This window comes from Pithys albifrons, chromosome 19, assembly GCF_047495875.1.
Source record: "Pithys albifrons albifrons isolate INPA30051 chromosome 19, PitAlb_v1, whole genome shotgun sequence".
Taxonomy (NCBI): Eukaryota; Metazoa; Chordata; class Aves; order Passeriformes; family Thamnophilidae; genus Pithys; species Pithys albifrons.
The window spans coordinates 7,978,337-8,005,668 of record NC_092476.1 but is presented as its reverse complement, the minus strand read 5'-3'; the positions used below and the strand labels follow the sequence as shown (position 1 = coordinate 8,005,668).

The window sequence follows — 27,332 nt, the reverse complement described above, 5'->3', positions numbered from 1 at the left end:
CTGCTCTCCCAGTCTGATTCCAGTGCAGAGGGGCTCCAGTTTTTGTAACATCTCTGTGGCCTCCTCTGGACTTGCTCCAGCAGCTCCATGTCCTTCTGATGTTGGAGCCCTAGAGCTGGACAGAGCACTGCAGGTGGGGGTCTCAGGCACGGTGACCTTCCTTTGGCTGTTTGAAATAGGATATGGAGGAATAAGTCTCTTAGCTACCTTTACTTCTTTGAGGCTGCTAATGAATGAGAAAATAAGCAGCTCTCTTTTTACTTGCCCTTCTGTGCTAGAGGTGATGTAAGTTTTCCAGTGGAGATGAGCTCAGTCAGTAAATGGTGCATATCCTGTTTTCCATCACTGCTATATGTGTGTGTGTGTCATGTCAGGCAAGGCAGGGAGTGTTGTGAGATGCAGTTATCTATGCTTAAAAATTGTCTGGACTGAATCATAAGGAGGTTTTTGATATCTTGAATATAAGTAATTTCTGTATGATCTCAAGTGTTGCTCATTATCACTCATTAAATGCTGTCAAACATCACAAAATTCGGATCTGAACTGTCTGCAGTTTTTCCCTTTGGGCATTACTGAATCTTTCACTATTTTTGCTGCTGAGCTGAACTCCAACAAAGCAAATTCTTTGGTGTTATCCTTAGAAGTTTTAGTTAGATAAGAAAACAATCTGTCAGAAATTACAGCTTCTATGGTTATGGAGATGCATTTGAAAATATTATTTAGCTTCTCCCTAGGAACACAAAACTGAATAGACAAAATAGTTGCTTATTTACTTAAACTCGTTCTGTTTTAGAGAGGGAAGAGGTTCTTCTGCATTCTCAAGTGTTTGGCTTTAGTGAAATGGAATCTAATCTTTCTTGGAAATCCCAGTTCAGCAGGGTTGGTTCTGACATTATTGGCTTCTTTTGGATTTGGAGATGTTTGTTGACTGTCAGATTAATGTTTTGTGTTGTATGTATGTTTATTATTTTATTTTCAGAACTTTAGAATCATAGAATAGCATATCCTGAGTTGGAACAGATGCACGAGGATGGTTGAGTCCAACCCCTGGCCCTGCACAGACACCCCAGCAATCCCACCCTGTCCTTCAGAGCGTTGTCCAAACATTCCATGAGCTCTGGCAACGTTGAGACCATGACCACTGCTCCAGGGAGCCTGTTCAGTGCCCAACCCTCCTCTGGGGGAAGAACCTTTTCCTAATACCCAATCTAAACCTCCCCTGACACAGCTCCAGCTATTCCCATGGGTCTTGTCACTGGTGTCAGAGAGCAGGGATGGGAGCTGCCCCTCTAGTCATTATTTATGTGGTAGAGACAGATTGACCAGTTCAAGTGGTTCAGGCTGCCAGAGGGTCTGTGTGAGATTTCTTCCAAGCATCATTATGGATGTATCTGATGCATCTGTGTTTGAGTTTAAAGAAACACTCTGTAAATCATGAAGCAAAGTCCACTGTAAATCATAACATAATTCATAGAAGAACTTCACTTGTAAGAGTGTGGTGCGAGCTGTCTGACTTTGATCATGCCAGATGCATTTCTACCCTGAGGCTTTAGATTTCTTTCCTTATTCCTGTTTTACCCTGCTGTAGGTGTAGTTTTTCAGCCTGGCAACCTTCAGCAAATGTTTTCTGCTGTTGAATTGGTTGTTAGTTTTTTTGCTACTTTTCTCCCTGTCCAGGCTGGTCTTGAACATTTCCAGGGCTGGGGCAGGCACAGCCTCTCTTGGCAACCTGCCATCCTCACAGTGGAGAATTTCTTCATAATATCCAATCTAAGCCTGCAATTTTAATTACTAGAAAGTGATTTGTGCAGAGTCACAATTGTCTGCTTGTTGTTTACTCTGTAAAGTCAAAAGCTTTGAGAGGCATCAGAAGAGCTGCACAAAGTTCTTAGTTCAGGGAATAGAATCTTAGACAAGTTAAATCCTTGGCTAAGTTTTTATCTGCTGACAAGAGATGGTGTTTTGAGGCTTAAAGGATTGCATCTTCCCCATAGGAAGAACTCTCTGTATTCTGGAGCTCACACAGTTCTTTCCAGCAGGTGGAGCATCAGTTCATTTACTGTTTGCAAATGGTTACAGGAGAAAAAAATAAATGTCCAGCTCAGTTTATAGTGATGACAGCTGTGTGCCTGGCTGCTTTGGGAGGCTGAGACAGGAGTATCTCACTCCTGAGAGACCTCTGAGTAGCCATGAAATAAGTATATATTGACAATCTCACTCGGTCTCTCGTACAGTCTTTGTCTTCACCTTGACAAGTATAAAGAGCTAAGAAGTAAGAAGAGTATCTGGGGAAGGTCAAAGCCTTTTGTTCTCAACTTTTAGGATTTGAGTGATTGTTAGAAAAAATTTGGGCATTCTATATGCTGTAAACACACAGAATTTATGACTTTTCTATGAAATTTAATTCAAACTGGTCATATTTTTGTGAATATGAAAATACATTTTAAGCAGGAGGATTCTCACTGAGCAATACTTTATCAGAAGGAAGCTTTTCTCCTTCCTCCTCTTATCAATAAGAACTGTTTTCCTTCAGCTGTCTGTCTCTGGTTCCCTGAGTATTTCCTTTACTAAAAGAGTCTTTGAAGGTAAAAGTTCTCTGGGTAAGTGAAAGCAAGGAACAAAACAAATTAAGCTTGTCCAGAAGACTCAGTATAGATACCTGATCCACATCTGAACAAGACGCCTGAAGAGCACCTGCGTTGCAGGAGAATGATCACTTCGTGGGCATTACGAGACATCTCGGGGGCTAAAGGCTGTCAGTATTGACTCCATGCTCAGGGCTTCCTCCCTTTCCAGTGCCCTGATTGCCTGACCAGAGCCCCTTAGACCTGTGCTGGCTTTTACCCAAGCAAGGCTCCATGTGTGCCTTCTCATCATAAACAATAATAACTCATTTTTATGGATGAGCTGGTGTAAATCAAAGAGCCAGGATCTTTGTTCACTCCAGGAGATGCTTGATGTAAATTCATGTCTGTAGCATTTCTTTTTATAGGTTCATATTCCTTCATAGTTAATTTGTAATTATGCAACCACGTTTCTTCCAGACCCTATTTATAACTACCTGGATACAAGGAAGGCTGTGAAAGAGGCATTGCCAGCCTCTTCACTCTGAAAATCACACTATTTTATCTCTTTATTCTCTTATCAGCAGTCTGTGTTATCTACTGCCTCAGCCTATCCAAAACACTTATCAGAACTTAACTGCAATGTCATGAATTAAAAAGGATGTTCTGCCAGTGTAAGGCAAGTGGGAATTAATGGCCACTAATATATTCTTTGTCAGGTTTATCACCTGGAAATATCAGTGAAGTGGATGAGTGTAGGGATTTTTTGTTTCTCTCTGAAGGTAATGTCTAAAACATTAACTAGACAAACTGTTAAAAGAAGAAAATAAAACATTTGAAATTGCATGGAATATTTTAGAAGTCTTACCCCTTGAAAGCAGTCTTCTACTCATTGTGAAATATTATGAAATTCTTTTCTGAAGTACTTTAGAGCAGTTACTTGTCTGGAGCTTCTGTCTTGAGCTACAAAGCTTATTCTTGACATGGCCCCTCTGTAATCCTTTCCAGGATTACACTGAAGGGAAGCTGTATCTCTAATTTATGAGCAGTATTCCAGCATCTAGGCAAGTTTGTTATTTTTGAAGATGGGACTTTTTATCTCTTCCCTCCCCACTTTGTCAACTCAGAAAACATGGTGAATTAACTTCCCTTTTTAAGGTGTGAGGCATTAATTGAATTAATGGAACGGACCTTTAGCCTCATGATCTAAAAGAATTAAGGTAATTTTTGGAAGCTGCCATGGGAGATTAAAAATAACAAGTACACAGACTTCTTTGTTTCTTTACAAATCAAGAAGTTTGTATAGGAGTCTCCAGGCAAGCACTGTGTGTTTGATGATTTTAAGAACAGAGATCAAAAGAAGTCATCGGTTCTCCAAGATGCCTTTCCTGGAATTCAGTGATGTGGAACCACCATCCCTCAACTCAAAGCCAATGTACCATGGCTGCAGGAGTCAGGATGGAACTTCTGCCTTTCTTTTCATTGGCAAGTAGTGTGTTTTGTGGAGCAGAATTCCTTCTGATAGCACAATTTTATATGGTTGTAAAGTTGAATTTCGAGAAAAGTTTTAGGGTGAAATATAATTTCTTCTAAACCCAGTCAATATCATCAGAAAACACTGATAAGCTTTGACATACAGTTGTTCATCAGATCCAGCAAAGTAGTAGAACCTTCCTGCTAAACTCATGTTTGAACAATTCTGCTTGAACAGTTCAGCTTAGTGTGATTTGTGATGGCTGTAGGTGAGGCATGTACATGCAAAAGCAGTTCTGAAATATATTAATAAACTTTAATTTCAAAAGTCTGAAATAAGATTTAGCTTCATCTCCTGGAGGCATTGCAAACAGGCTGAGCCTTGACAAACAAAGCACATGTGGGAACTGCCTTTATGGAAATGATTTGCTGAACTTCATCTCTTTGAGCCCATATTCTGTAATTCCATTAGCAGCATATCTTTGTTGGCAAAACAATACTGCCTTTTTGATTTTAGTTGAAAAGTTACACAATTAAAACCAGGAACTATAGAAATGGATTTATTCTGGATCTCCCATAAGCAGAGTTTTTCCTATGTAATAGTTAAAACACTAAACACTATAAAGTAGAAATCGGGGATTAGTTAATAATATTTATTCATTTTGTTTGCACATTTTCTATGTATATCATTTCACACTTTATTAGAAAATACACTTTAAAACAAAAAGTGTTCTCCATAATACCTGGATGATGTGCTTCATTGTGTCATGGCTGTTGGTCTTGGATGAAGAAACAAGCATGAATTGGCTATTTATGCTACTTCTGTAGAAGTGACTGTATAGAGCAAACACACAATGCCAGTACTGCAAAGAAACTCTTCACAGCTTGCAAGTCTTACACCACTTGTCGAGGTGTTGGCTGTGATTTGCAGAGCAGTTCCCTGTACAGCTCATCCTTGTCCACACATTTCTGCAATGTGGCTGTGTAAAAGTTTCCCACCAGTGGGATTTGTTTAAAAACAGCGGGAAATGACCAGGATTTGGGTTGGTTACGTTTTTTGCCAATAGTTTCACTGAGTTAGTGCTGTAAAGGGATGTTCAGGTATAGGAAGTGATTATGTTTCTGCCTGTTCATGTCGTTCCTCAGGGCTTTGTTTAGCACTTGGTAGTGCCTGTTGTCTGGTTCATGTCCCTGGAAATCAGGCAGTGTTCCCAAAGGTTACTAGAGCCAGGGATATATTTAGGCAAAAGGAAGTTAAAGCATCATACACAGACATAAATGTAGAAGTTAACATGGAGATGGGATTTATCTCATGGTGCTGTCTGGATGTGCTCCTGAGTGATGGGCATTTTCTGAAATTCAGCAATAGAAAGATGTGGGATGTGAATCTCAGCTAGTGGAGGGTTTTGTCTCCTATCTAAATTTTCAAAGGTTCCACATAATGCCTTGAGTATAGAGAAGCAGCAAGCTCTGTGTAGCCCAAATGCAGGCATTATGAATGAAAAATAATGGTAAAAACTCATCAGTAAACTAATCTCTGGAATGAGTTTTTCTGTATTGTGTGTGTTATCTGACATCAGGCAGCAGAGCGTGCAAATAAATCTGCTGCTTCGAATCTCTTTGACAGTGATTAGAATTTTTTACCAGGAGAAAGAAAAATAGAAATGGGTGAAAGGATAAATAACTGAGGTACATTTGTAGTTTTCTTGGCCTCGCTTGCAAAAAGCCTAACAAACTCAAAGGTGGCTGCTTCTGCTTTAGAGGCTCCAGAGCTGCACCCCTCCAGCTTCACTGTGGGTGGCAATGCTGCAATGATAGCCATGGGCAGGAACAGCCCAGGTGTCTGTGAGGAAAGAAAAGTCAGGACAGAGTCTGGTAAGGAGTTAAAATGTACAGGTGGCAGTTTTCTGACAAAGCATGTGAAGAGATCGAGTAGCAGGACCTGCCTCTGATAGTGGAGAAGTAAAAGGTAGAAAGCAACTAAGGTCAAAGTGACCAGGGAATGTTCTTGGTCCTTGGGAGTAGCAGAATGGATGTAAGGTCATGTAGAAATTACTGGAAAGCCGAATTTTGTACAGCTCAGGAAACTTTCACAAGTAAGTAGTAAAAGGAAGGCCAGTGGAACAGGGAGAACCAGTGATGGTTGGCATCAGGATTTCTTTAAATGCCTATTCCCTTCATCTGTAAACCAATGGCTGACTTAGAACTAAGGCTACAGCAAGTTAGAGTACTTAAGGAAATAAAAAGTTTACAGTTGTCTGGAAATAATGACATTTATAGTAGACTACATTAGAGGATGGGTTGGAACAATGTGGTCACTTCCAGAGTATGAGAACTAGAAAATAAAACTGAAAATAAAACAGCTGGTGTTAAAAGGTGAAAAAGGAGAAAGTGAGGAATTGCAGATCAGTCAGAATAATTGCTAGAATAATTCTAGAAAAAATAACCAAAGCAGCTACTTCTGTGCATTCAGAACTTTGCAAGAGAGACTTACAGACTCAAAATGGGTCAATGGAGAGCAGGTTGTGCCCAAGGAGGGTAGTTCCCTGTCAGCAGTGCAACAGGCACTGTGAAATGCCCTAGAAGTCAGCATGGTGCAGCCTTTGATAGTGTCTTGTGATGGGTGTGTGGTGGTGTAAATAAGTGGGAAATATAAAATGAAGCTATTGTAAGAAGTGTCACGTCTGCTCAGGAAGGTGTAGACAGGGAGTAGCTGTCGGTCCTTACTGTCAGAATGAAAATGTTTTGAGCAAGAGTGCAAATTTGTACTCTGACATTTGAGTCAGGCTTTCAGTTCTGAACAACACCCTGCATTAAGTTTTTGATCGATATGAACTGGAGAAGACTGCAAAGCAAGAGAAGGACAAAATTACAGTATGGAATAGTGGTAACACAATTGTGTAATTGGGTAAAAAAATAGAGAAAACAGAAAGGTTCTTTATTTTGACCAGAACAGCTGTCCCCAAATACAGGTATGTGAGTATCACTCTGCAAAAATGGATCTGGTCACAGAGTAAACTAGACTGTGCAAAAGAGGACAGGCACACTGAGACATATCCATAGACAGTGGGATAAGACCTCTGAATACTGAGTCCAGTTTGGGGCTACTGTGTCTTCAGAAGGGTGTGAGGAAGCAGAGGAATGCAACAGGAATTAGTAGAGATCTTGTAAAAAAGCCTTGCAAAGACTAAAGGAATTGGAGCTCCTTAGCCAAAGGAAGACTGGAATTATAAGTGCAGAGATATCTAAATACTGCTGCAGGGAAGGAAATGGTATGGTCTGTGTGTCTGTGATGGATGACATAAGAAATAATGGGCTTAAATTTCAAGAAGGAAGATTAAGGGTAGACATTAGAAAAAATGTGCTGGTATGAAAACTGTCTTGAGAAGTGAGGTAGAGCACTTGGGAATGTGCAGACTCCATTGCTGGAAGCCTTCCTTGGTGGGTAGAGGTAATGTCACCTAGTGTGCCTCAGGAATAATTCCTTAGACCAGGTGAGTGGGCTGCATCACCTCTAAAACCCCTTATTTTAGTCTTTAGGCATCACTAATTATAAATTTCAAATTTATCAGGCACAAGCTTCATCGAAGTTGCTCCAAGATGATTGGACATGTAGAAGGGAACAGATGTGCTCAGCCAGCGTGGTTGGAGTGGAAGCTGTGCTTCATTTTGCTACCAAACCTTTTAATAGGCTCAGACCTTTCTTGGGGTTCTTCATTGCTCTTCTGTGTACTTGTGACTGGTAAAAACAGTCCCTTTCAATAAGTGCCCTTTCTAAGTACTTACCTCCATAAATTGAAGTTGATTACAGGAAGTCTGTATTACTGATAGGAAGAAAACAAGGAACATGGAAGTGTATCCAATGTTCTCATCCAGTTTTGACATATTTTAACTAATGGAAATTTCAGTTGTGTATAGTTGGTATTAAAGGACTGTAATAAACCACAACAGTAGTTTCACTTAAAAAAGTTATTGCAGAATTGACTCAAGTTTAGCTGCTGGGTGTATTTGGAATGGTTTTCTGAATTGTAACAAAACCAAACAGATTTGATTTTCACTCATCTGTTGTTCCTCAAATGGGGTTGAACACAACCAGTGTTCAGAGACTATTGTGAAGAAACAAAGAATAAAATGTCTTCAGAAGGGAACCAGCTATTTTCTGGAGTACTTCAGTGGAGCAGTTCTCGAGCCAAGAATAGCAGCAGTGATGGTGCTTCACTGGTGAAGTGGCAGTGACCCTGAGAACACAGCTAAACCCCAAAGAGCCATCAGTTCTGAGATCCACCACAGAGGGGCCAAATGGCTCTGATGGGCACCTGACAGGAATTAAAACAGAAAATTTAAAACTTACTTCATTTACTGCATCATTAATATGCATTCAGGGCAGGTAAGAGGAGGAATAATCGTAATGGAGTGTATTGGACTTACTGGAAGTTTGTGTGAATTAGTGTTTGCAGTTTGGGTATACGCAGTCATAGAAGTTCTCTGTGCACGATCTCAGAATTTTGGTGATCTTTAGGTCCTAAAAACATACGGCTGACCCTCTTTCTGCTCACCCTGCATGTTCCTGTGCCTTGAAGAGATCCGGGGCTCCCGCTGCGGGCGTTCCAAGATGGTCGGTGCGGGCGCAGCCAGCGCCCAGCTCCTGCCGCATTGTTCAGCAGCGCTTCCCTTCCCTGCCTCTATAAACAACCGCGCCGCTGATTAATGCGCTCATGTTTGCCACTTAGAGCTGGTTTAGATAGAGGCAGGGAAGTCATTAAGGGCTTGGCAGCGATCCAGTGTACATCTGGGACTTGGGAGCTGCTGCTGGGGCAGGGAGGAGGGCAGCGGGCAGGAGCTGGGGCAGGGAGGAGGGTGGTGGGTGAGAGGAAGGAGGACATTGGGCAGGAGGCAAAGAGCAATGAATAGGAGATGTGGCTGGGGCAAGGGAGGAAAATGATGGGCAGGCGCTGCCATTGGGGCAGGGAGGACGCCAGACAGGAGCTGGGGCAGGAGAAGGATACCAGGCAGCAGGGGAACGCCAGGCAGGAGCTGGGGCAGCAGGAGGATGCCAGGCAGGAGCTGGGGCAGGAGGAGGATGCCAGGCAGGAGGGGGACATCAGGCAGGAGCTTGGGCAGGCATTCGGCAGCACCCGCGTCTTCTCTTGGCTGACTTTCAAAAGCGTCAGAAAAGCAGCTATGGGCGCTAATTGTAGCTGGGTCCTGAAGTGAAAATGTTTTGTGACAGTTGAAAGAATTTAAAGAGGAAGGAAGATCGGTTTAGTGTCAGCTGCAATTAGATAATCAAAGCTTAAAAATCCTGCTCTGTTGATATCTTCACCTAGAGCTCAGGAGCGGAGCGAGGGGAAGGGGGAGGAGGGCTGTGCGTGGAAAGGGCATTTCCATCGCCAGTGCAGCCGAGGCCCGGCCGAGCTCGCAGGTTGTCTGGGCGCTCGCTTGCACAGAGAGATTTTCTTGGCAGCTCTACAGGATGAGGCTTACACTGTACACAGCCGACATATTGAAGCCGGGAGCCCTGGAGAACGTAGAGGCAGGAGTAGGAACAGCTCTGCACACAATGTAGCGTCTCCTAGGATGGTTGGGCGGCTCCTTTCTTCAGGTATTTTGTTACCCATCAGCCCTTTTTAGAGCCAAAAAAAGAGGGAAAGTAACCCTAACCCTGAGAAAATAGCATCTGCTTCTGTTAAATCAATTTATTACATAACATTTCAGCGAGAGAGCAGCAGCACAGCGTCCTGAGCTTTTGGCTGCGTTTCAGGTTTGATAAAATGGCGTCTTTGCAGCAAACTGCTTGTAAAGATGTGTTGCACTGAGCAGAAAAATGCAATGATTTTGGTGTTTTCTGCTGCTGCTTTCTTGCTGGAGAGGTAGCATGTAGTGGAGTCTCTACTAATAATGGGAAATGCTGTTTATTTTTGCTTGTTTTCTTAATGCATTTAACAGCTTTCAGCACCAGAGGAAAGGAGCTGCGTTTGAATGTCGTAGTGCAGAAAATGAAAAGGGGATAACAGGCTTCCCCCGTGTGGGCTTAGCTATGGTTTAGTTTTAAAATAAATAAAGCTGCTTTATTCAATGCTTCCATCTCTTTTCTGTCTTGCCACGTTATGTATGCTGTGCAAGATTTCTGCTGCCTCAATCCATGAGACTTGTTGTGAGTGAGCTTTGCAGAGGCTTCACACAGATGCCAGTTTTCAAATCTCTCTCTGTGCCTAGAGCTGGATGCAGCAGCTAACCTGGAATGTTAGCACTGCAATGCTCAGGTTTTCTACTTTATTATATTTTGTACTTCAGAATAGATGCTTATGTTGTATTTTCTTTATGAAATTAGGCTACATTTGGTTTAGCACTTAAAATGTTCCTGGTGATTCCTATTTAATTTAGATTTAGGAAAACTCATAGTCTTTTAAAGATTTGCTCATGTTGAATTGAAAACTACTTCTGTTTGGGAGGAGCAAGTAATTTGCCATTTTTATCTCATCTTCCTACTCAGAATCAGTAACCTTTGTGTGCCAAGGAAAATCCCCAGTGGGGCTGTCACTGGCCTTTGGGATTTTATTCTGTTCTGCATGTCAGAGCAGAGAACATCGTCTGTCATCTGTCCTTTGGGCAGCACAGGGCGAACCAATGGGTCTGGTTGTTGTTACGTGACCAACATGGGCTGAAAAATAAAACTAGTAATAAGAGAGGGAGTCACTGTTAGATCTGATTTAAAACTGAGTGAGCAAAAAGTATTAATACTGTTCCATTTAAAGTTTATCCTGAGCTTTGCCATTTAACACCCTCCCTGTGCTTTGGTTCTGGAATGAGATGAATGTTGTGTTATGGTGGGGATGCAGGATTTTACTGCGCAGCATTTGAGCTAATTACTGTAGTGGAAGTTGTGAAGATACAGTTACTTTTAATTCGGCTGAATAAAAAATTAGAAGAAATATTATTGTAAATGCCATTTTAAGAGGAGGATAGACATTTTGGGTTAATTGCTTGTGCAGGCAATTATTTTCCTGGTTCAAGAAATGCATGCAACAGCTTCTTCCATTTCACTCTGCTCATACTTTGCATTTCTAATCTATGGAAGCATTAAACTGATTTTGCAACTAATTATTCATTATCAAACACAGCCAAAAATGTTTTGTGTATTTAATAAGTACTAAATTGAAGCTGGTCAGGTATGTTGTGTACAGTATGTAATAACATCAGTCAACTCCTCCCACCTCATTAGGGATATTATTTAAAGAAAATCAGCCCAAAACAACCCTCTCATGCTCATTGGTAATAGTGATCAAAGCTGTGCATTTTTCAGGTCATGTGTATATTTGTAGCAGGACGGAATTTATGTGCTTGTTAAAAACAAATTTGACCTGTTATCCTCAAATGAATACTGCCTTCCTGCTTGCTGAAGAAATGTTGTTAATCAAGGGAGCTGTATTTTCTAAAAGATGCATAATTAAGATTTTGAAACACAAAGTACTAATTTAAAAATCCATTTCACTTTGTGGTGTACTGGCACTAGGATTTGCTAACAGGGAATACCTGTGGCTCCTGTTCCTCATGCCTTGTTTACAATTTTTGCTCTGCTCACAGAGGGAGGGATAGAAATGCTTCTGGTGGACTCAGTACTTTTATTTCTTTTTTCTTTGCATAAGTAAAGAGGAACTGATTCTTAAAACTTTTTAAAATGGGTTTCCCATTTCAGTTTTAAGAACTTTGAAAGTGAAAGAAAATTTTGGAAATCTCTATGAAGAATGGGATTACTAAAAAGTTGGAGGAAATGTTTGTGTAAAAAAACCCTGAAACAAGCAGAAAAGATCTCTAGATTTAAACATATATAATATTTTGCTTTCATTATTTTCCCCAAATGTTTAAAGTCCTCCTGGATTAAGTAGGACTGTGCTACCAGTTATTGGATTCATAGGAGTGAACTCCTTTTAGTCTAGAGAAAATGGAAAAATGTCTTGTGGTTGTTTGCTTCTAGAGACAAGAGTTCTGTACTCAAACTCTTATGTTTGTGTAGCAGCAAAGTCACAGTTTTAGCAGCTTTCTGTTTACTTTGTGATTTTTTTTTTTCATCCTCTTCGTCTGTCCTGTTTCTTACAAGCTTTCTAGCAGCAGCTTTTGGTGTTAGAAGCAGTTGCTCCAGTGAACATTTGGACACTGTGAGGCTATTGCGTGTTTTTACTCTATTCTGTGTGTCTGTGACTTGTGGAAGGGACTGGAGTGACCCCACTGCCCCAGGAGCAGGGAAGGCACAACACAGGTACCCTCTGCTCCAAAGAGGGATTGCTGATTTCATGTCCTCTACACAGAATTACTGTAATCCCAGTCAAAGTCACCCCTTTCATTTTAGTCTGTGGTTGTTGTTGAGGGCATAATCTGAGCCTCAGGAAGAGCAACTGCACTGATGGTACAGGACAGGGAGAAACTGTGGATTTGCAGGCCCTTGGGAAGCAGAGAGGTTTGAGCTGCACATGTGCTTCTTCCCAGCCAAGTGCTCTTGCTGGGATACTGTCTGGAGTAGGAGTGCTTGGCCATTTTCTACCCTTAATATGGACATTTCTTACTTTTTATAGTTCTTCCCCCTCATGATTTTCATTTCATCTTGTTTCTCTTACAGCTTCTCAAAATCTGGTCTCCTGTTTAATGAATCATTTTGCTCCCTACTCTCAGGAATCTTTCTAAGCTATTCTGTCATCTTCCTCTTCCATCCCACCTCTTCCCTTTATTTTCAGTCTCCCAGGTGCTCTCAAATGTGAGCATTGCTTTAACCACCATCTTTGGGGCAGAGGAGAAAAGAAATGATTAAACAAGCAGCTCCTTTTTATCTCATCCTGTCAGTCGTGGTGCCATTTTTGTGAGTATGGAGACGTCTTGATCCTTCTTCCCAGGCCTGCCCTGCACAGCTCTCCTTGGGCGGCACCTCCTTCCCCCAGCACCTGCACATGGAGCCCAGGTTTTGGATTTGATGAGATCTTTTATTGGAACAATGTATTTCAAGCCACTTTTAAATCCTTCTGTCGTGTCTCAAATGCAGTGTTGAATCGCACCACCCACGGGGTTGAAGAAAATCTCCTGTAACTCCTCTTATCTGATTCCTTGGTTGCCTCAACTTCTTATCTTCTGGCCTGGCCTGCTGCTGCTTTTTTCCCTTTGTTCGTTCCTACTCTGCTAAGAATGTTTCTCGGCTCATTTCTCTGACCCTGCTGACCCTTTTTAAGTCATTTCACAGGCTGCCTTCCCTTTCCATGTCTTATCTGAGTTTCTGGTCTTCATTTAACACCAGTGTAATATGTCTAGATTATCAGGTAAATGTTCAACCTGCTTCCTTAGCTCTGTGCTGTAACCAGTTGGCTGTATCAGGAGTAACAGGATTCTTCCTTCCTTTCCAGCCATTGCATGTAAGGGCGGGAATCCAGGTAAATCCAAGCGGCTCCTTTCACATTCTCTCAGATTTGTCATACATTTGTCAATTATTATGGAAGAAATTCTTCCTTGTGAGGGTGGGCAGGCCCTGGCACAGGTTGCCCAGAGAAGCTGTGGCTGCCCCATCCCTGGAAGTGTCCAAGGCCAGGTTGGACGGGGCTTGGAGCAACCTGGAATAGTGGAAGGTGTCCCTACCCATGGCATGGGGTGATGGAGCCTAGATGGTTTTTAAGGTCCCTTCAAACCCAAACCATTCTATAGCCTATGGTTATTTAGCTCTTTCTGTGAAATGTTAGGCTCTTCCTGGCATCATGAGAAGACAGATGATGAGCTAAGACTGTTTTCCCTTCCTTTATTTAAAATTATTCCTTTACTTCATTTAAATAGGGGGGGGGGGGAAAGACAGTAGTCTGACTTGGTTTATCATATTATTTCTTCATCTTGCTGAACCCTCATGAGGCTACCAAGTTATCACCCCCCTTTCTTGTAAAGCTACAGGTGAAATGTGTGAATAAGACTTTGTCAAAGAGAAAGCTTTTTCTAATCTTGGCACAATTTTTTGCAGTATCAGAACACCTCTAACTGGAGAAGCTAATCACACCAAAATATTTCTGATTTAATCTAATGCATATTAGGCATCCTCTGTTAACAGCTTGTTTGGGAGAATAACCAATAACAAAAAACAAAGGTCAGGTTTCAGGAGGTTTACAGCAAATAAAAATAATTTACATCCAGAAGTTGTTACTTTGGTAGATACAACCAGTTAAGAAGAGCTCTTCAGCAGATTGTCTCCAGTACTGGATCCCTTGGATCAGACTGATTTACTTGCTATCAAACTCCCATCAAAAGAAGCTAAGAGGAATAATCTTGTAGAGAGCAATCAGATGGAAAGCAAATGCAAAACTTGACCAAAGCTTGAGTTCTTAGTATGAGATGTGCTGTGCCTTCCAGTTTAACTTCATAGCCTAGTGAGCAAGTAGATGCTCAAGAGCTTTTATTTAATTTTTTGGATTAGCATCTGTGAGGATGGGACAGTGCTGAAAAGGCTTTTCTGAGTGTCTGTCCAGCACAGCATCAGTTTTCACTGGGTTAGGGAGAAACAGGACTATGTGTACAAGTGCAAAAGGATGTTTGAAACACATGTAAAACCTTTGAGAGGTAAGTTTCTTGGCAAAACTGTCTCTTACTTAGAGATGTCCAAGTTCTCTGCTAAAATATAATTTAGTGGCATTTATATTTGGCACCTAATAATAAAGGTTGTTGTCTGTATTTTTTCTTAAATAAAAACAAGAAGATTGAAAAACCTAAATGCAGTATGAATTTAGTGTGTTAAATGTGATGTGGGTGGGTGCGTATGTAATAGCTTATGGCAGCCAGACATTTTGCATTTTTTTTATTGGATACTCTTTCTTTGTGTTTCTCTAAATTAGAGTGAGAATTGAGTCAGAATAAATGGTAAGAGTCTGCTAGATACTCTTCTGTGTTTTTTCCATATTTTCTTTTTAGATTCTTCACATGGTTTGGTGTATTTGCTCTCCTTATTTATTGCCTGCTTATTATTTTTACTGGTACATTAAGGGCTACAAAACACTTGGTCCATTCTAAAATGTGATTGTTTCATTACTTTAATAGAGAATTTTTCCAGATCAAAAAGAAAGGCAAATTAATATGAGCATCATGTTCTATTGTGGTGGGGAAAATTGCTGTATTATGTTAAGAGAACATTCTCTTAAATTTCAGCAGAATGTCGTGTTATTATAACTAGTGATGTAAACCAGTACTTAATAGAGGGCTTTTGCAGCGCTTGAACAGTGGACTCATTTTGTAACCTTGGATCCTTTCAGATCTCAGCCACAGTGGATTGGGAGACCATTATGAGAATTCCCACTGGGGACAGCAGCCCGCTTTCAGGAGTGAAGGCAACTGCAGCTGGGATAAAGTGATAATAGACAGGACTGACAAGGAAGCGTGGCCTTCCATAACCGGAGCTGAGACTGAGTCTGCCTCAGAATGTACTACAGACACTGACTCTGCCTCCAACTGTGGCTCAGAGAACAGTAGCATGGCTACAGGGAGTGCCCAAGGCAACTTCACTGGACATACAAAGAAAACTAATGGCAATAATGGCGCCAACGGAGCACTCGTCCAAAGCACTTCTAACCAGAGTGCCCTTGGAGCTGGTGGAGCAAACGGCAACGGCAGCTCGGCCAGAGTGTGGGGGGTGGCTGCGGGCTCCAGCTCTGGCCTAGCTCACTGCTCTGCCAGTGGTGGGGATGGAAAGATGGACAACATGATGGGAGATGGTAGAAGTCAGAACTGCTGGGGTGCTTCCAACTCGAATGCTGGCATTAATCTTAACCTTAACCCTAATGCCAATCCAGCTGCCTGGCCTGTACTTGGACATGAAGGAACTGTGGGAGCAGGCAACCCTTCCAGTATTTGCAGTCCAGTCAGTGCCATAGGTCAGAACATGGGCAACCAGAATGGGAACCCAACAGGCACCTTGGGTGCTTGGGGAAACTTGCTGCCGCAAGAGAGCACAGAACCACAAACGTCCACTTCTCAGAATGTGTCTTTCAGCGTACAACCTCAGAACCTTAACACTGATGGACCAAATAACACTAACCCCATGAACTCTTCACCAAACCCTATCAATGCAATGCAGACAAACGGACTGCCGAACTGGGGGATGGCTGTTGGCATGGGGGCCATCATCCCGCCCCACCTGCAAGGCCTTCCTGGTGCTAATGGAACATCCGTTTCTCAAGTCAGTGGGGGCAGTGGTGAAGGAATGGGCAGTTCAGTGTGGGGGATGTCCCCAGGTAATCCTGCCACAGGAAACAGCAATTCTGGGTTCAGTCAGGGGAATGGAGACACTGTGAACTCAGCATTAAGTGCTAAACAAAACGGATCCAGCAGTGCTGTGCAAAAGGAAGGAAACGGAGCAAACGCCTGGGATTCAGGGCCCCCGTCTGGCCCTGGGGTCCTGGCGTGGGGCAGGGGCGGTGGCAGCAGCGGTGTTGGTGGTGTGCATTCTGGAGCTTGGGGCCACCCCAACCGTAACACCAGCAACGGTGTCAACGGGGAGTGGGGCAAGCCCCCAAACCAGCATTCCAACAGTGACATCAATGGGAAAGGATCAACAGGGTGGGATAGCTCTAGTGTTACCAGTCCAAACCCTGCCATGCAGCAGGGCAGTGAACAAATGAACTCTTGGGCCAAAGCTGCAGCATCTGGCGCCACGGCTAGTGAAGGAAGCAATGACAGTGGTGGCAGTCAAAATGAAGGCAGTACTGGGAGGGAGGGGGCTGGAGAGAGCAGGAGGAGAGACAAAGGGATGATAGACCAAGGGCAAGTTCAGTTGCCAAGAAATGACCTTGACCCCAGGGTCCTGTCCAATACAGGATGGGGACAGACCCCTGTGAAGCAAAACACTGCCTGGGAATTTGAAGAGTCCCCAAGGTCTGAACGGAAGAATGACAATGGAACAGAGGCCTGGGGTTGTGCAGCTACTCAATCTTCAAACTCAGGGGGGAAGAACGATGGGTCCATCATGAACAGTACAAATACCTCTTCAGTATCTGGGTGGGTCAACTCTCCACCGGCAGCTGTTCCAACAAATACAGGTTGGGGAGACAGTAACAACAAAGCACCAAATGGCCCGGGGGGGTGGGGAGAGTCAGCAAGCTCTACTACTGTTAATAATGCTGCTGCTGCCAAAAGCGGCCACGCTTGGAGTGGGACCCCAAATCAGGAGGACAAATCACCTACCTGGGGTGAACCTCAGAAACCCAAATCTCAAAACTGGGGAGATGGACAGAAATCAAATCCAAGCTGGACATCAGGAGGTGGAGACTGGACAGATTCATCATCTGTTCCTGGACACTTGGGTGATGGGAAGAAGAATGGATCTGGATGGGATTCTGACAATAGATCAGGGTCTGGCTGGAATGATTCCGCAAGGTCTGGGACCAGTGGGTGGGGAAATGGCACAAACAGCAAGGCTAATACAGGTACAAGTTGGGGGGAATCTTTAAAGCCAGGCCCCCAGCAAAACTGGGCTAATAAACCCCAGGACAACAATGTGGGTAACTGGGGAGGAGCTGCTTCTGTAAAACAGACGGGGTCAGGGTGGGTTGGTGGGCCAGTGCCAGCCAAACAAAAAGAGAACTGTGAGGCAACTGGCTGGGAAGAGCCATCGCCACCGTCCATTCGTCGCAAGATGGAAATCGATGATGGTACCTCAGCTTGGGGCGACCCAAATTACAACAACAACAAGACTGTAAACATGTGGGATAGAAATAATCCTATAATTCAGAGCAGTACCACAACCAACACCACCACCACTAGCACCATTATCAACACCAACATGGTTGAACCTCAGCCATCGCACCAGTCAAGTGCCCAGCCAAACCGGTCCCCGCTGCTTGGCCCAGGTATGAAAATAGCTTTATAAATTGGTTTTATCAAGTACTTTTTACTAGTACCAATCAACTGAATGCTGTCTGTCCTGTCAGTGTATAGTTGACACATTAAAGGTAGAAATCCTGTATTTATGTCAAAGAATATGAATTTATTTACTCTGAAACTGTTTTTAATATCTCCTCTTGAGGACAGAACCTACTGAACCTGATACAAATTTCCACAGTCCAAGTGAGTGTAAGAAAGGTTTGAAACAGTATCTGGTCAGTAACATGGTAGGTTCTTGGATGGTGGATCTGTATTTATTTTGACATCTCTTCCACAGTTACTTAACACCTTTTTAATTCAGCTATTTGAGAGTTTGGGGTCTTTTGGCAAATCTTTCTTCTCTTATTTGTCTCCTGTTCCCATTGCACGGGCTCTGTTCATGTTTAGACAGTCTGAATCTGTTATTTTGCTGCAAACCATAACTCTTGGCAACAGATGTTAGTTAACAGTTGTATGAATTCAGGCTTTTGCTGTCTCTCTGTCCTGTTTGTTGTCTTTGTTGAAGGAATGGTTTTCCTCCCTATTTTGGGGTTGAGGCAGGGGCAGTATTCTGGGTTTTGTGTGATTCTCATAAAGCAGGACGGGTTAAACAACATTAATATTCAGAGTGGCTGGGAAAACTGACCTCAGCTGTGCTCCAAAGACAAGTTTTTAGGCATGTAGAAATTTTTCTAATCAAAGACAAGGTACTCTTGTAGACAAGAAGCAAGAAATAAAATTGCATAAAAAATGAGAAAAATGCTTAAGGAGGTAGTATTTACATACAAGTTACACTAGCAGCACTGCTCTATATCATGACCACAGACCTCTCCAAAATTAATCTAGTCTTGAAATGCTCTTTGAAATTCTTAATCTGATTTTTGTCTCTAGGTTTTTGTTTTGTCTTGGTCATGGTTGAATACTCTCTTTTTAACCACATTTTTTTCTAAGTGGGATTTGTTCTCTCATTTCCAGCATTTTTCTCTTTGATGTTGTGAAATAATTCGAATTTACTCTGATGTCTGTGTAAAAATAATCTTATGTTCCCCATTCTGGTCAAATATTTTAACAGTTGAGGCACATGCTATTGGAGCACATGCTATTTTAATAAAAATTTTAATAGAATCATAGAATCATAGAATCGATTGGGTTGGAAAAGACCTCCAAGATCATCGAGTCCAACCCTTGGTCCAACTCTAGCTCATTTACTAGATCATGGCACCCAGCGCCACGTCCAATCTGCATTTAAAGATCTCTAGGGATGGTGAATCCACCACCTCTCCGGGCAGCCCATTCCAATGCCTGATTACTCTCTCTGTAAAAAATTTTTTTCTGATATCCAACTTAAATTTCCCCTGGCAGAGCTTAAGCCCATGCCCCCTTGTTCTATTGCTGAGTGCCTGGGAGAAGAGACCAGCCCCCACCTGGCTATAACTTCCCTTCAGGTAGTTATAGACAGTGATGAGGTCACCTCTGAGCCTCCTCTTCTCCAGGCTAAACAACCCCAGCTCCCTCAGCCTCTCCCCATAGGACTTGTGCTCCAGTCCCTTCACCAGCCTTGTTGCTCTTCTCTGGACCCGCTCCAGCATCTCAATATCCTTTCTGAACTGAGGGGCCCAGAACTGAACACAGTACTCAAGGTGTGGCCTCACCAATGCAGAGTACAGGGGAAGGATCACTTCCCTGGTCCTGCTGGCCACGCTATTTTTGATACAGGACAGGATCCCATTGGCCTTCTTGGCCACCTGGGCACACTGTTGACTCATGTTGAGCTTCCTGTCAATTAGTACTCCAAGGTCCTTTTCTGCCTGGCTGCTCTCCAGCCACTCTGTGCCCAGCCTGTAGCGCTGCAGGGGGTTGTTGTGGCCAAAGTGCAGGACCCAGCACTTGGCCTTGTTGAACTTCATCCCATTGGAATCAGCCCATCTCTCAAGTCTATCCAGATCCCTCTGCAGAGCCCTCCTGCCTTCCAGCAGGTCGACACTCCCTCCCAACTTGGTGTCATCAGCAAATTTGCTGATGATGGACTCAATCCCCTCATCTAAATCATCAATAAAGATGTTAAACAGGACTGGACCCAACACAGACCCCTGGGGAACACCACTGGTGACTGGCCGCCAGCTGGATGCAGCTCCGTTCACCAGCACTCTCTGGGCCCGACCCTCCAGCCAGCTCTTAATCCAGGAGAGGCTACACTTGTCTAAGCCATGGGCTACCAGCTTTTTCAGGAGTATATTATGGGAGACAGTATCAAAGGCCTTGCTGAAGTCCAGATAGACCACATCCACAGCCTTCCCCTCATCCACCAGGTGGGTCACCTGATCGTAGAAAGAGATCAGGTTGGTCAGACAGGACCTGCCCCTCCTAAACCCATGCTGGCTGGGTCTAATCCCTTGTCCACCCTGAAGGTGCTGTGTGATTGCACTCAGGATGAACTGCTCCATAACCCTGCCAGGCACAGAGGTCAGGCTGACAGGCCTGTAGTTGCCAGGGTCCTGCTTGCAGCCCTTTTTGTGGATTGGGGTGACATTCGCCAACCTCCAATCATCTGGGACCTCCCCAGAGAGCCAGGACTGTTGGAAGATGATGGAGAGCGGTTTGGCAAGCTCTTCTGCCAGCTCCTTCATCACCCTGGGATGGATCCCATCTGGTCTCATAGAATAATATGTGCTCCAAAAGGAGAAATCTTTAAACAGATTGGCACTTGGTCAGTCCAACATACGAGATTGTTAATTAATTTTTTTTAAACTTATTTCATCCGATTTTAAAACTTTACCTATGGAACAAGAATTCAGATTCCTGAATTGTAGTGGAGGTATCACGGAATTGAATTCTTGGTTGGTTTGGGTGAGGTCTTGTTTTTCATTAAGGTGGTTTTTGTAGGGTTACATCAGTGCCTGTAAAACTGTTCATACACAGCAATGCATTGTTAATGCTATTAAATAATCTAATATGTTGAAGAGGAAAACTTAGAGTTCTGAGTCTTTCAGATTTTGAAAAGGGGATTTAAAACCTGGTGTTAACCTGCAGTGGTTCCTGTGGAGAATGGACAGTAGCAAAGGAAAGGTTTATTTGAAGCAATATGTTTATACACTGAGAACTGCTTATGAATTTGTAACCTCCTGCTCAAGCTGCTTCATGACCAGGTTGAAGTGACAGTCTTGGCCATCTTGCTAAATCTGAATTAAAAAGACTCTAAGATAAGAAAATATTTATTTTTTTATAACATTTTACGATACGCAAAGCCAACTTTCAGAATATACTGAAGTCAGCAGGCGAGAAAGTATCAAAAGAGTAATAGTGACGACAGTTCAAAATACAATTCTCTTATTAAAAGGTCAAGCTGTTGGAGGCACAAATTAGCCCTTTTGTTGTGTATTTTTGCTCCATATCTGTAGAGCTGTGTAGAGAGGTACAGGTATAAAGGCCAAACAAGGGAATATTTTGAAGGATTAGTGTCTAATCTGCAAAAGGAAGCGAGGAGCAGTCCCCTGTTCCTTGGTGTGTCCTGCCCATGTTTACTTGTGACTGCCCGAGAGGGACCAGCCTTGTGCTTATCTTACACAGAGAGCAAGAATTGCAGTTTGAAGTGATCCCATTAACTTCCCATTTGGAGTGCAGGAGGCCCAGTTTTCCCAGTGCATGTAAGCACATGGCAGCTGCAGAGCAATATCCTCTTGGTCTGTGTGGAAATTACACAGACTTGAAACATCTACAAATCATCTCCCATCTGGGAGAGCTAAAAGATGGGGAAGCAAGTAGTGAGTGTCGTCCCTCCCACACAGACAGGACCTGCAGCTTGGAGTCGTGCTGTTTAACTGTGGTTATTCATACTCCAGTTCCCTCTCTTGGCTTTGCTTTTCCAGCCTCTGCAGGAAGGGAGACGAGAATCCTGTAACATGTAGACTTCTGTAATCCACATCCAAATTTCATCCAGCAACAGTTCTTTTCCATGTACAGAATTTCCATGCAAAGCATGGTTGTGCCATTAGAGGCTGTGCCACAGGGCAGAGTTAGGAGCTCATCTAAAATCTTGGACCACTTGAATTACATAGTTACCACAGGCATTTTGTCATCTGTATGGATCATGACATGCTTTTCCAATCTCATTCAGGGAATAGAATGAATAAGGAATCCTGGATTCTGTTCCTGTATAAGTCAGGAAGGTGGTCCAGCTGTAAGATACCACAGTCACACATCCTGAAAGCAAAGAAGTGGATTTTAATTTTGCTTTACAGCACCAATTAGGGTTCACAAAAGATTAGCAGTCCCTTTTGGACTTGAAGTTTATGCTTTTTTAGTTTAGAAATAGAGGCCAAGTTACAGTCTTACTATTCAAGTTGTCACCCATCCCCAGAAGTTCTGCAGATTCTTTGAACGCAGAACTTAAAAGCTCTTGATGGGAAGCAGATGTTGGTACACACTTGATGAAAATGCAGAATGCTCTAAGGAGTTTCTTTTTCTATTGTAAAAGAAAAAAAAAAAGGAAGGGGGGACACACAGGGTTAGATTATGTGATAAATGTAGTCCTTTCTGGTTCTAGGAGCTTGGCCCCAAACCTCCAGTGAGTTACTTAGAAAGAAGAGCAGAAAGCTGGTGGGTTTGAGTTAGATTTGATTTTAATTTAAATTACTTGTGCATAATTCTTCCCAGCACTTTTAATTCATGCAACTTTGATACAAGGGGAGTAAAAAGTGAGAGGAGGTTTTTCAAACAGGAATGATTAAAAGATTTTTTTGGATCCCAAACAGCACCAGATCCTTCCTCCAAGTGCTGAGGAGTGGGCTCGATGCTTTCCTGTTCCCATTAGGTTGATAGAGCCTGGCAGGGTTCCAACCACCTCTCCTCCAGCTGAGGAAAGAAAAAGCAAAAGAAAGATTACATAGGCTTCTCTGTGGGGATTTTAGGTCAAAAATCCCATGAATAGCCAGGTTTTTGGGGGGCAGCCAGGTGATGATGAGAGGCCTGCCCTTGATTTTCACACAAGGGTGATCTCACTGCTGAAGCCCAAATTAGAGCTCCTGAATGCTGAGTGGCACAATAAATCACAGAGTTCCACTGCATGAACTGGAATCCCTTTCAGAAAATGAAAATTTGAAAGGTTAAAGGTTATAGGTGGCTCTTAAATATATACACATATATATATAATCCTCCCTTGTACATGCACACCCTATAGCTTAATCTCTTTTATTTTATTCACAGACCAATGTCTAATTAGTAAACAATCACTTTTTTACTTAATTCCTTTCCATTTTTTATCTACATAAGGTTTGGATATTTTGGTTTGCCTGTATTGTAGTCGTGTGTTCTGGTATTTATCACTGACCAACAACTTCAGGGAAAACAATTTTTGCCATCCAAATGACTATAGGGTTATTTTGAGGGAAAACAACTGCATCCTGCCCCAGCTTAGTTAACATTTCACTTTCCCTTGAGGATTTCCTGTTGGCTGTGGCCCAATGTTACTTATGTTTTTATTTCTATAAAACAAAGCTCTGCCAATGTGTCCATGTTTATTACTCACTGTGATCTTTTTGTTTCGTGCAATCCTAACAGTGTTTAAAAACTTCAGTACTAAAACCTCACTTTGTTGCCAAAGAAGCCCTTAATGGAGCTCGTTCTGTTGCGAAACAACACTCCTGCAGATCTGGGTGGGTTTTAAGGAGCTTTTTCTTGGGAAAGCCTAAACTCATTTTCATAAAGAAGTTAAAAAGTTTTCTCCAAGCAGAATTTTTTGAAAACGTGAAGCAGGTTCAGGTTTTGAAGCCACTGTGAAGTTGTTTGCCCTCCCAACAGCCATGCAGAGTTTTGCATCATGCATGCAAAAATGTAACTTTATTCACCTTGAAAATGTCTAAAATAGAATCGTGTGGAGTCATAAAAAGGTAGCACAGAGACAATAATGTTGGGACAGCAGGTGCTTAGAGAGGAAACAGGTTTGCAACTGAGAAGTATTCAGGAATTTACACCCAGGTTAATTCTTGCAGTGCATAGGTTATCTCTCCAACAGCCCTCAGGGTTTATTTACTAATTTCCTCCACTTTATTTGATGTGCTAAGATAGTTCTGAAATCTTTTTGTTGATTTATTTTGTTTGCTTTTATATACTTGGATTATTCTCATTTAGGAAAGGTTAGTTCCTCCATTATTTGTAATCCTGTATTATTTACTGCTCAGTGAATTCAAAAGCACTTAAAATAACTTGGACATTACACATCTGTGGCCTTTATTGATGTTGCTGAATTTATACTAAAGAGCAACAGCAGGACCAGTTCTTTTGAGGTTTTTATTCCGTAATATAGCACACTTGGGCTTTTTAATACATGAATTGTGTTTTAAGGATGATTTCTTAAATGAATCAGGTAGAGTTTCCAGTATAGGTTGCATGAACTCTGTCTGTATTTGTAGTCTGGTTGGTGCTGTAGGGATGTTTTGTTTTCTGTTTCATTTGCCTGCAGTTAATCTTTTTCAGCTGCCAATATGATTAAATACATGCAGTTGTCTTCCAGTTGCCTCCTGAGTAGCGAGGCAGAAATTCAAATAAAGCCTTCCTTAAATAAAATTGCCTTGAAAATACAAGCAGAAACCTTGAAATAAGTATTTCAGGTGCAACACCGAGGAAGCTGTCGCGTTAAGCAGAAGTTCATTTAGATACATCTGTAAATCTGCCAGTTTATCTCGTTTACACACCTTAAAATAAGGTTGATAGAGCCTAAACCACAGTGTTTTTGTTTTAAACAGAAATCACTCTAATGAAACAGTGACATTTTGAGTTGTTTCAGGAGCATGCTTTAACACACAGTGGATCTTGCTGGCAGTGAAGGAGTTTTATTAAGCTGTTTGTTGCTGAACATCTTGGCGCAGTTTGGCCGTGGTTTGTGCCATCTGCACATTGATCAGGGTCTGAGAGAGCTACAGTGGCTTTAAGAAATAGAACCTAAAATAAATATCTAATATGGGAGCACTGGAGCCATGGACAGATCTGAGCACATCTATTTAAAAGGAATTTTTTGCTTTGCTGGCCAATGTTTTGAGTTGTTTTTGGCAGTGGATGTTGCTGCAGTTTCTGGTAACATGAATTCTGTGGAAATCACTGAGTTCTGCAGAGACTTGTTGCTCAGTGAAATGCTATTGCTTGGTTATACAAAGTATTTCGGGGTACTCTTAGACACAGTTCTGTGGTGACTTCCTTGCCATTGCCTACCTATTCTAGGTGTCAGATTATGGAGAAAATGTTGTCCCTGCTCTTTGAAACCTTTCTAGAGTACTTTTACAGAGTACATTGGGGAGCAAAAAAGGAATAGTTCTGTGGCCAGGCAGGCATTTAGTCCTTCAGTTATAAAATACCCATCTTTATAATAACCATCTCCAATGAAAAACAAACAAGTTCCTGAATTAGCAGCCTAATTACCAGGAGAAATTTTAAGCAGACTGAATTCTGCAATACTTGTTGAGATCTTGGCTGTCAAGTAATGAGGTGTAATTTTTTATAATTGTGGAAAAATAGGTTGGTATCAGGTATCTGTATTCTTGTTTTCTTGCTTGTTATGCATCTCCTTTGTATATATTTAGAAGGCGCCTTGAACTCAATCTTTGATCCAACTTCTCTCTTCAGAAAAAGCTCTGGTAATGGTGGTTGTAAATGCAATTTATGCTTCTGCTGTGTTGGTCAGGGTTGGTCTGCAGGACTCAGAAGCTCTCTGGCTGTTCCTTGAGGGCTAAAATCATGTCATATGGATTTAAGCGCATTACGTTCAAGCCAAGCCAGACTAAGGCTGTTCCTGCATAGTAGCTTATGTCTTCCAGTGAGTTACTGCAGCACACTGTAGCAAAACAGGGACTTCCACCTGCCATTCCTCATGGTTTGACTATCCCAATTGCAGTCTTGTCTAGTTCCCTTTAAAAACTACAGTTATTATAGTGTAGGGGCTTAGTGATGAAGGGGTTCATAGGGAATACAGTCAACCATAATAACCAACAAATAGCATCTTACTCATAGGACATGAGAAAAGAGATTTTATAATTTGTAAATAGTTAAAAGGAATTAAAATAAGTTAAAAACCTTTCAGTGAAAGAAGGCCTGAGACAGCCTGGGCATCCTGGACACTGACCCTGCTGCCTGGGGTCCCTGAGCCCTGTTTAAGCTGCTCTGAGAAGTCACGTTTTAAGCAGCTGCTCCTTGGGATCCGGTGTGGTGCTCACCTGGCTTCTCCTGGCTGTGGAAAAAACCACTTTCTGCCTTGACCACTTGCTGTTACTATTCAATTAAGAAAAAGACTTTTGGGACCAAATCTAAGGGATTTAAAAAAATTTAATCCACTGAATTAGAATCACTGCGTGTACTTACTGATTCATGTCTTCTCCAAAGAAACAGTAAAATATCTACCTTTGAAATGACTGACAAAAGAGGCATTTCCTCTCATCACTGTTCTCCTTCCCTTGCTCCAGCAGGCTGGGGAGAGATGCCTGCTGTCCACTCAAAGACCGAAGCTTCTTGGGGAGAGCCCTCATCCCCTTCTGCTGCAGTTGATAACGGCACTTCGGCGTGGGGGAAACCCCCCAGCAGTGGGACTGGGTGGGGAGAGAATCCTGCTGAGCCAGCAGGGACTTATGGAAGAACAAACGCTCCAGCTGCTGCCCCAGCACTGTGCAAACCAGGTAGGACATGGATGTCACCGTCCTAAGAGGTTGGGGGAGAAGAGGGGAAGGTGGGTTTGTTCCTTCTAGTGGTTTTCTGTGCATTGAAATCAGAGACTGCCTTAGTTTAGTTCTCAAAGTTACATTCGCTGCCTCAAAATGTTGATGCTGCAAATACCAAATTAATTCAAAAATATGAATATAGTGCATTGATCCAGTAAATTTAAAGGAGAGCTGTTTTGTGTACTTGGAAAGCAACATGGTAGAGAGGCAGGAACTGTGGAGCTGCAGAACATGAGTAGGTGCCTAAAGAAACCTGTGCCTGGGATGAGAAGCAGCAGAGTTCAGCCAAGGTAGGAAAAACAACACCTGGAAACAACTAGTGGTAACCTCACTATTGGGTCAAACTTGGGGGAGTAGGTATTTTCTTCAGCTGTTGTTCACAGGTTCAGGAACATCCTGAACTACTTCCTGCTTCGTGATTTCTAACTCAGGTTATTTGATGAAAATGCTCCATCTCTGAATGCCCTGAAGGTTATGGTGATTGCTTTTGGCTTCTGCTTTGGATGTGGGAGTTGCCTTAAGTTCACTCCTGCAAAATACTGTTTTGAGAGAGAGTTAGAAGGCTCAGAAAACATAAAAGGAGAAGCGAGAGGTCTTAAGATGAGTAATCCCAGCTTTAAACAGAGTAAACAGAATAGAATGGACTGAGGTGGCACAGCCTCATCGCTGAATAGACAGTGTTCCTTGCAGCCCACGAGCTCCTTTCAGATTCCATTCTTCCAAGCTG

General features: G+C 42.5%; 1 protein-coding gene across 10 annotated transcripts in view; it reads left to right on the top strand.

Moving 5' to 3' along the window:
- TNRC6C (trinucleotide repeat containing adaptor 6C) overlaps positions 1 to 27,332 on the top strand; it is a 97,351-nt gene that overhangs the window by 44,460 nt on the left and 25,559 nt on the right. For 8 of the 10 annotated variants that reach the window (XM_071573735.1, XM_071573731.1, XM_071573727.1 and 5 more), the window contains exons 5-6: positions 15,302 to 17,893; positions 26,354 to 26,563. In XM_071573735.1, coding sequence (XP_071429836.1) covers positions 15,302 to 17,893; positions 26,354 to 26,563 — 2,802 coding nt within the window. Of the gene's footprint in view, positions 1 to 9,446; positions 9,640 to 15,301; positions 17,894 to 26,353; positions 26,564 to 27,332 lie in introns of those variants that run through there. The other 2 variants (XM_071573736.1, XM_071573728.1) reach the window with 2 other exon arrangements.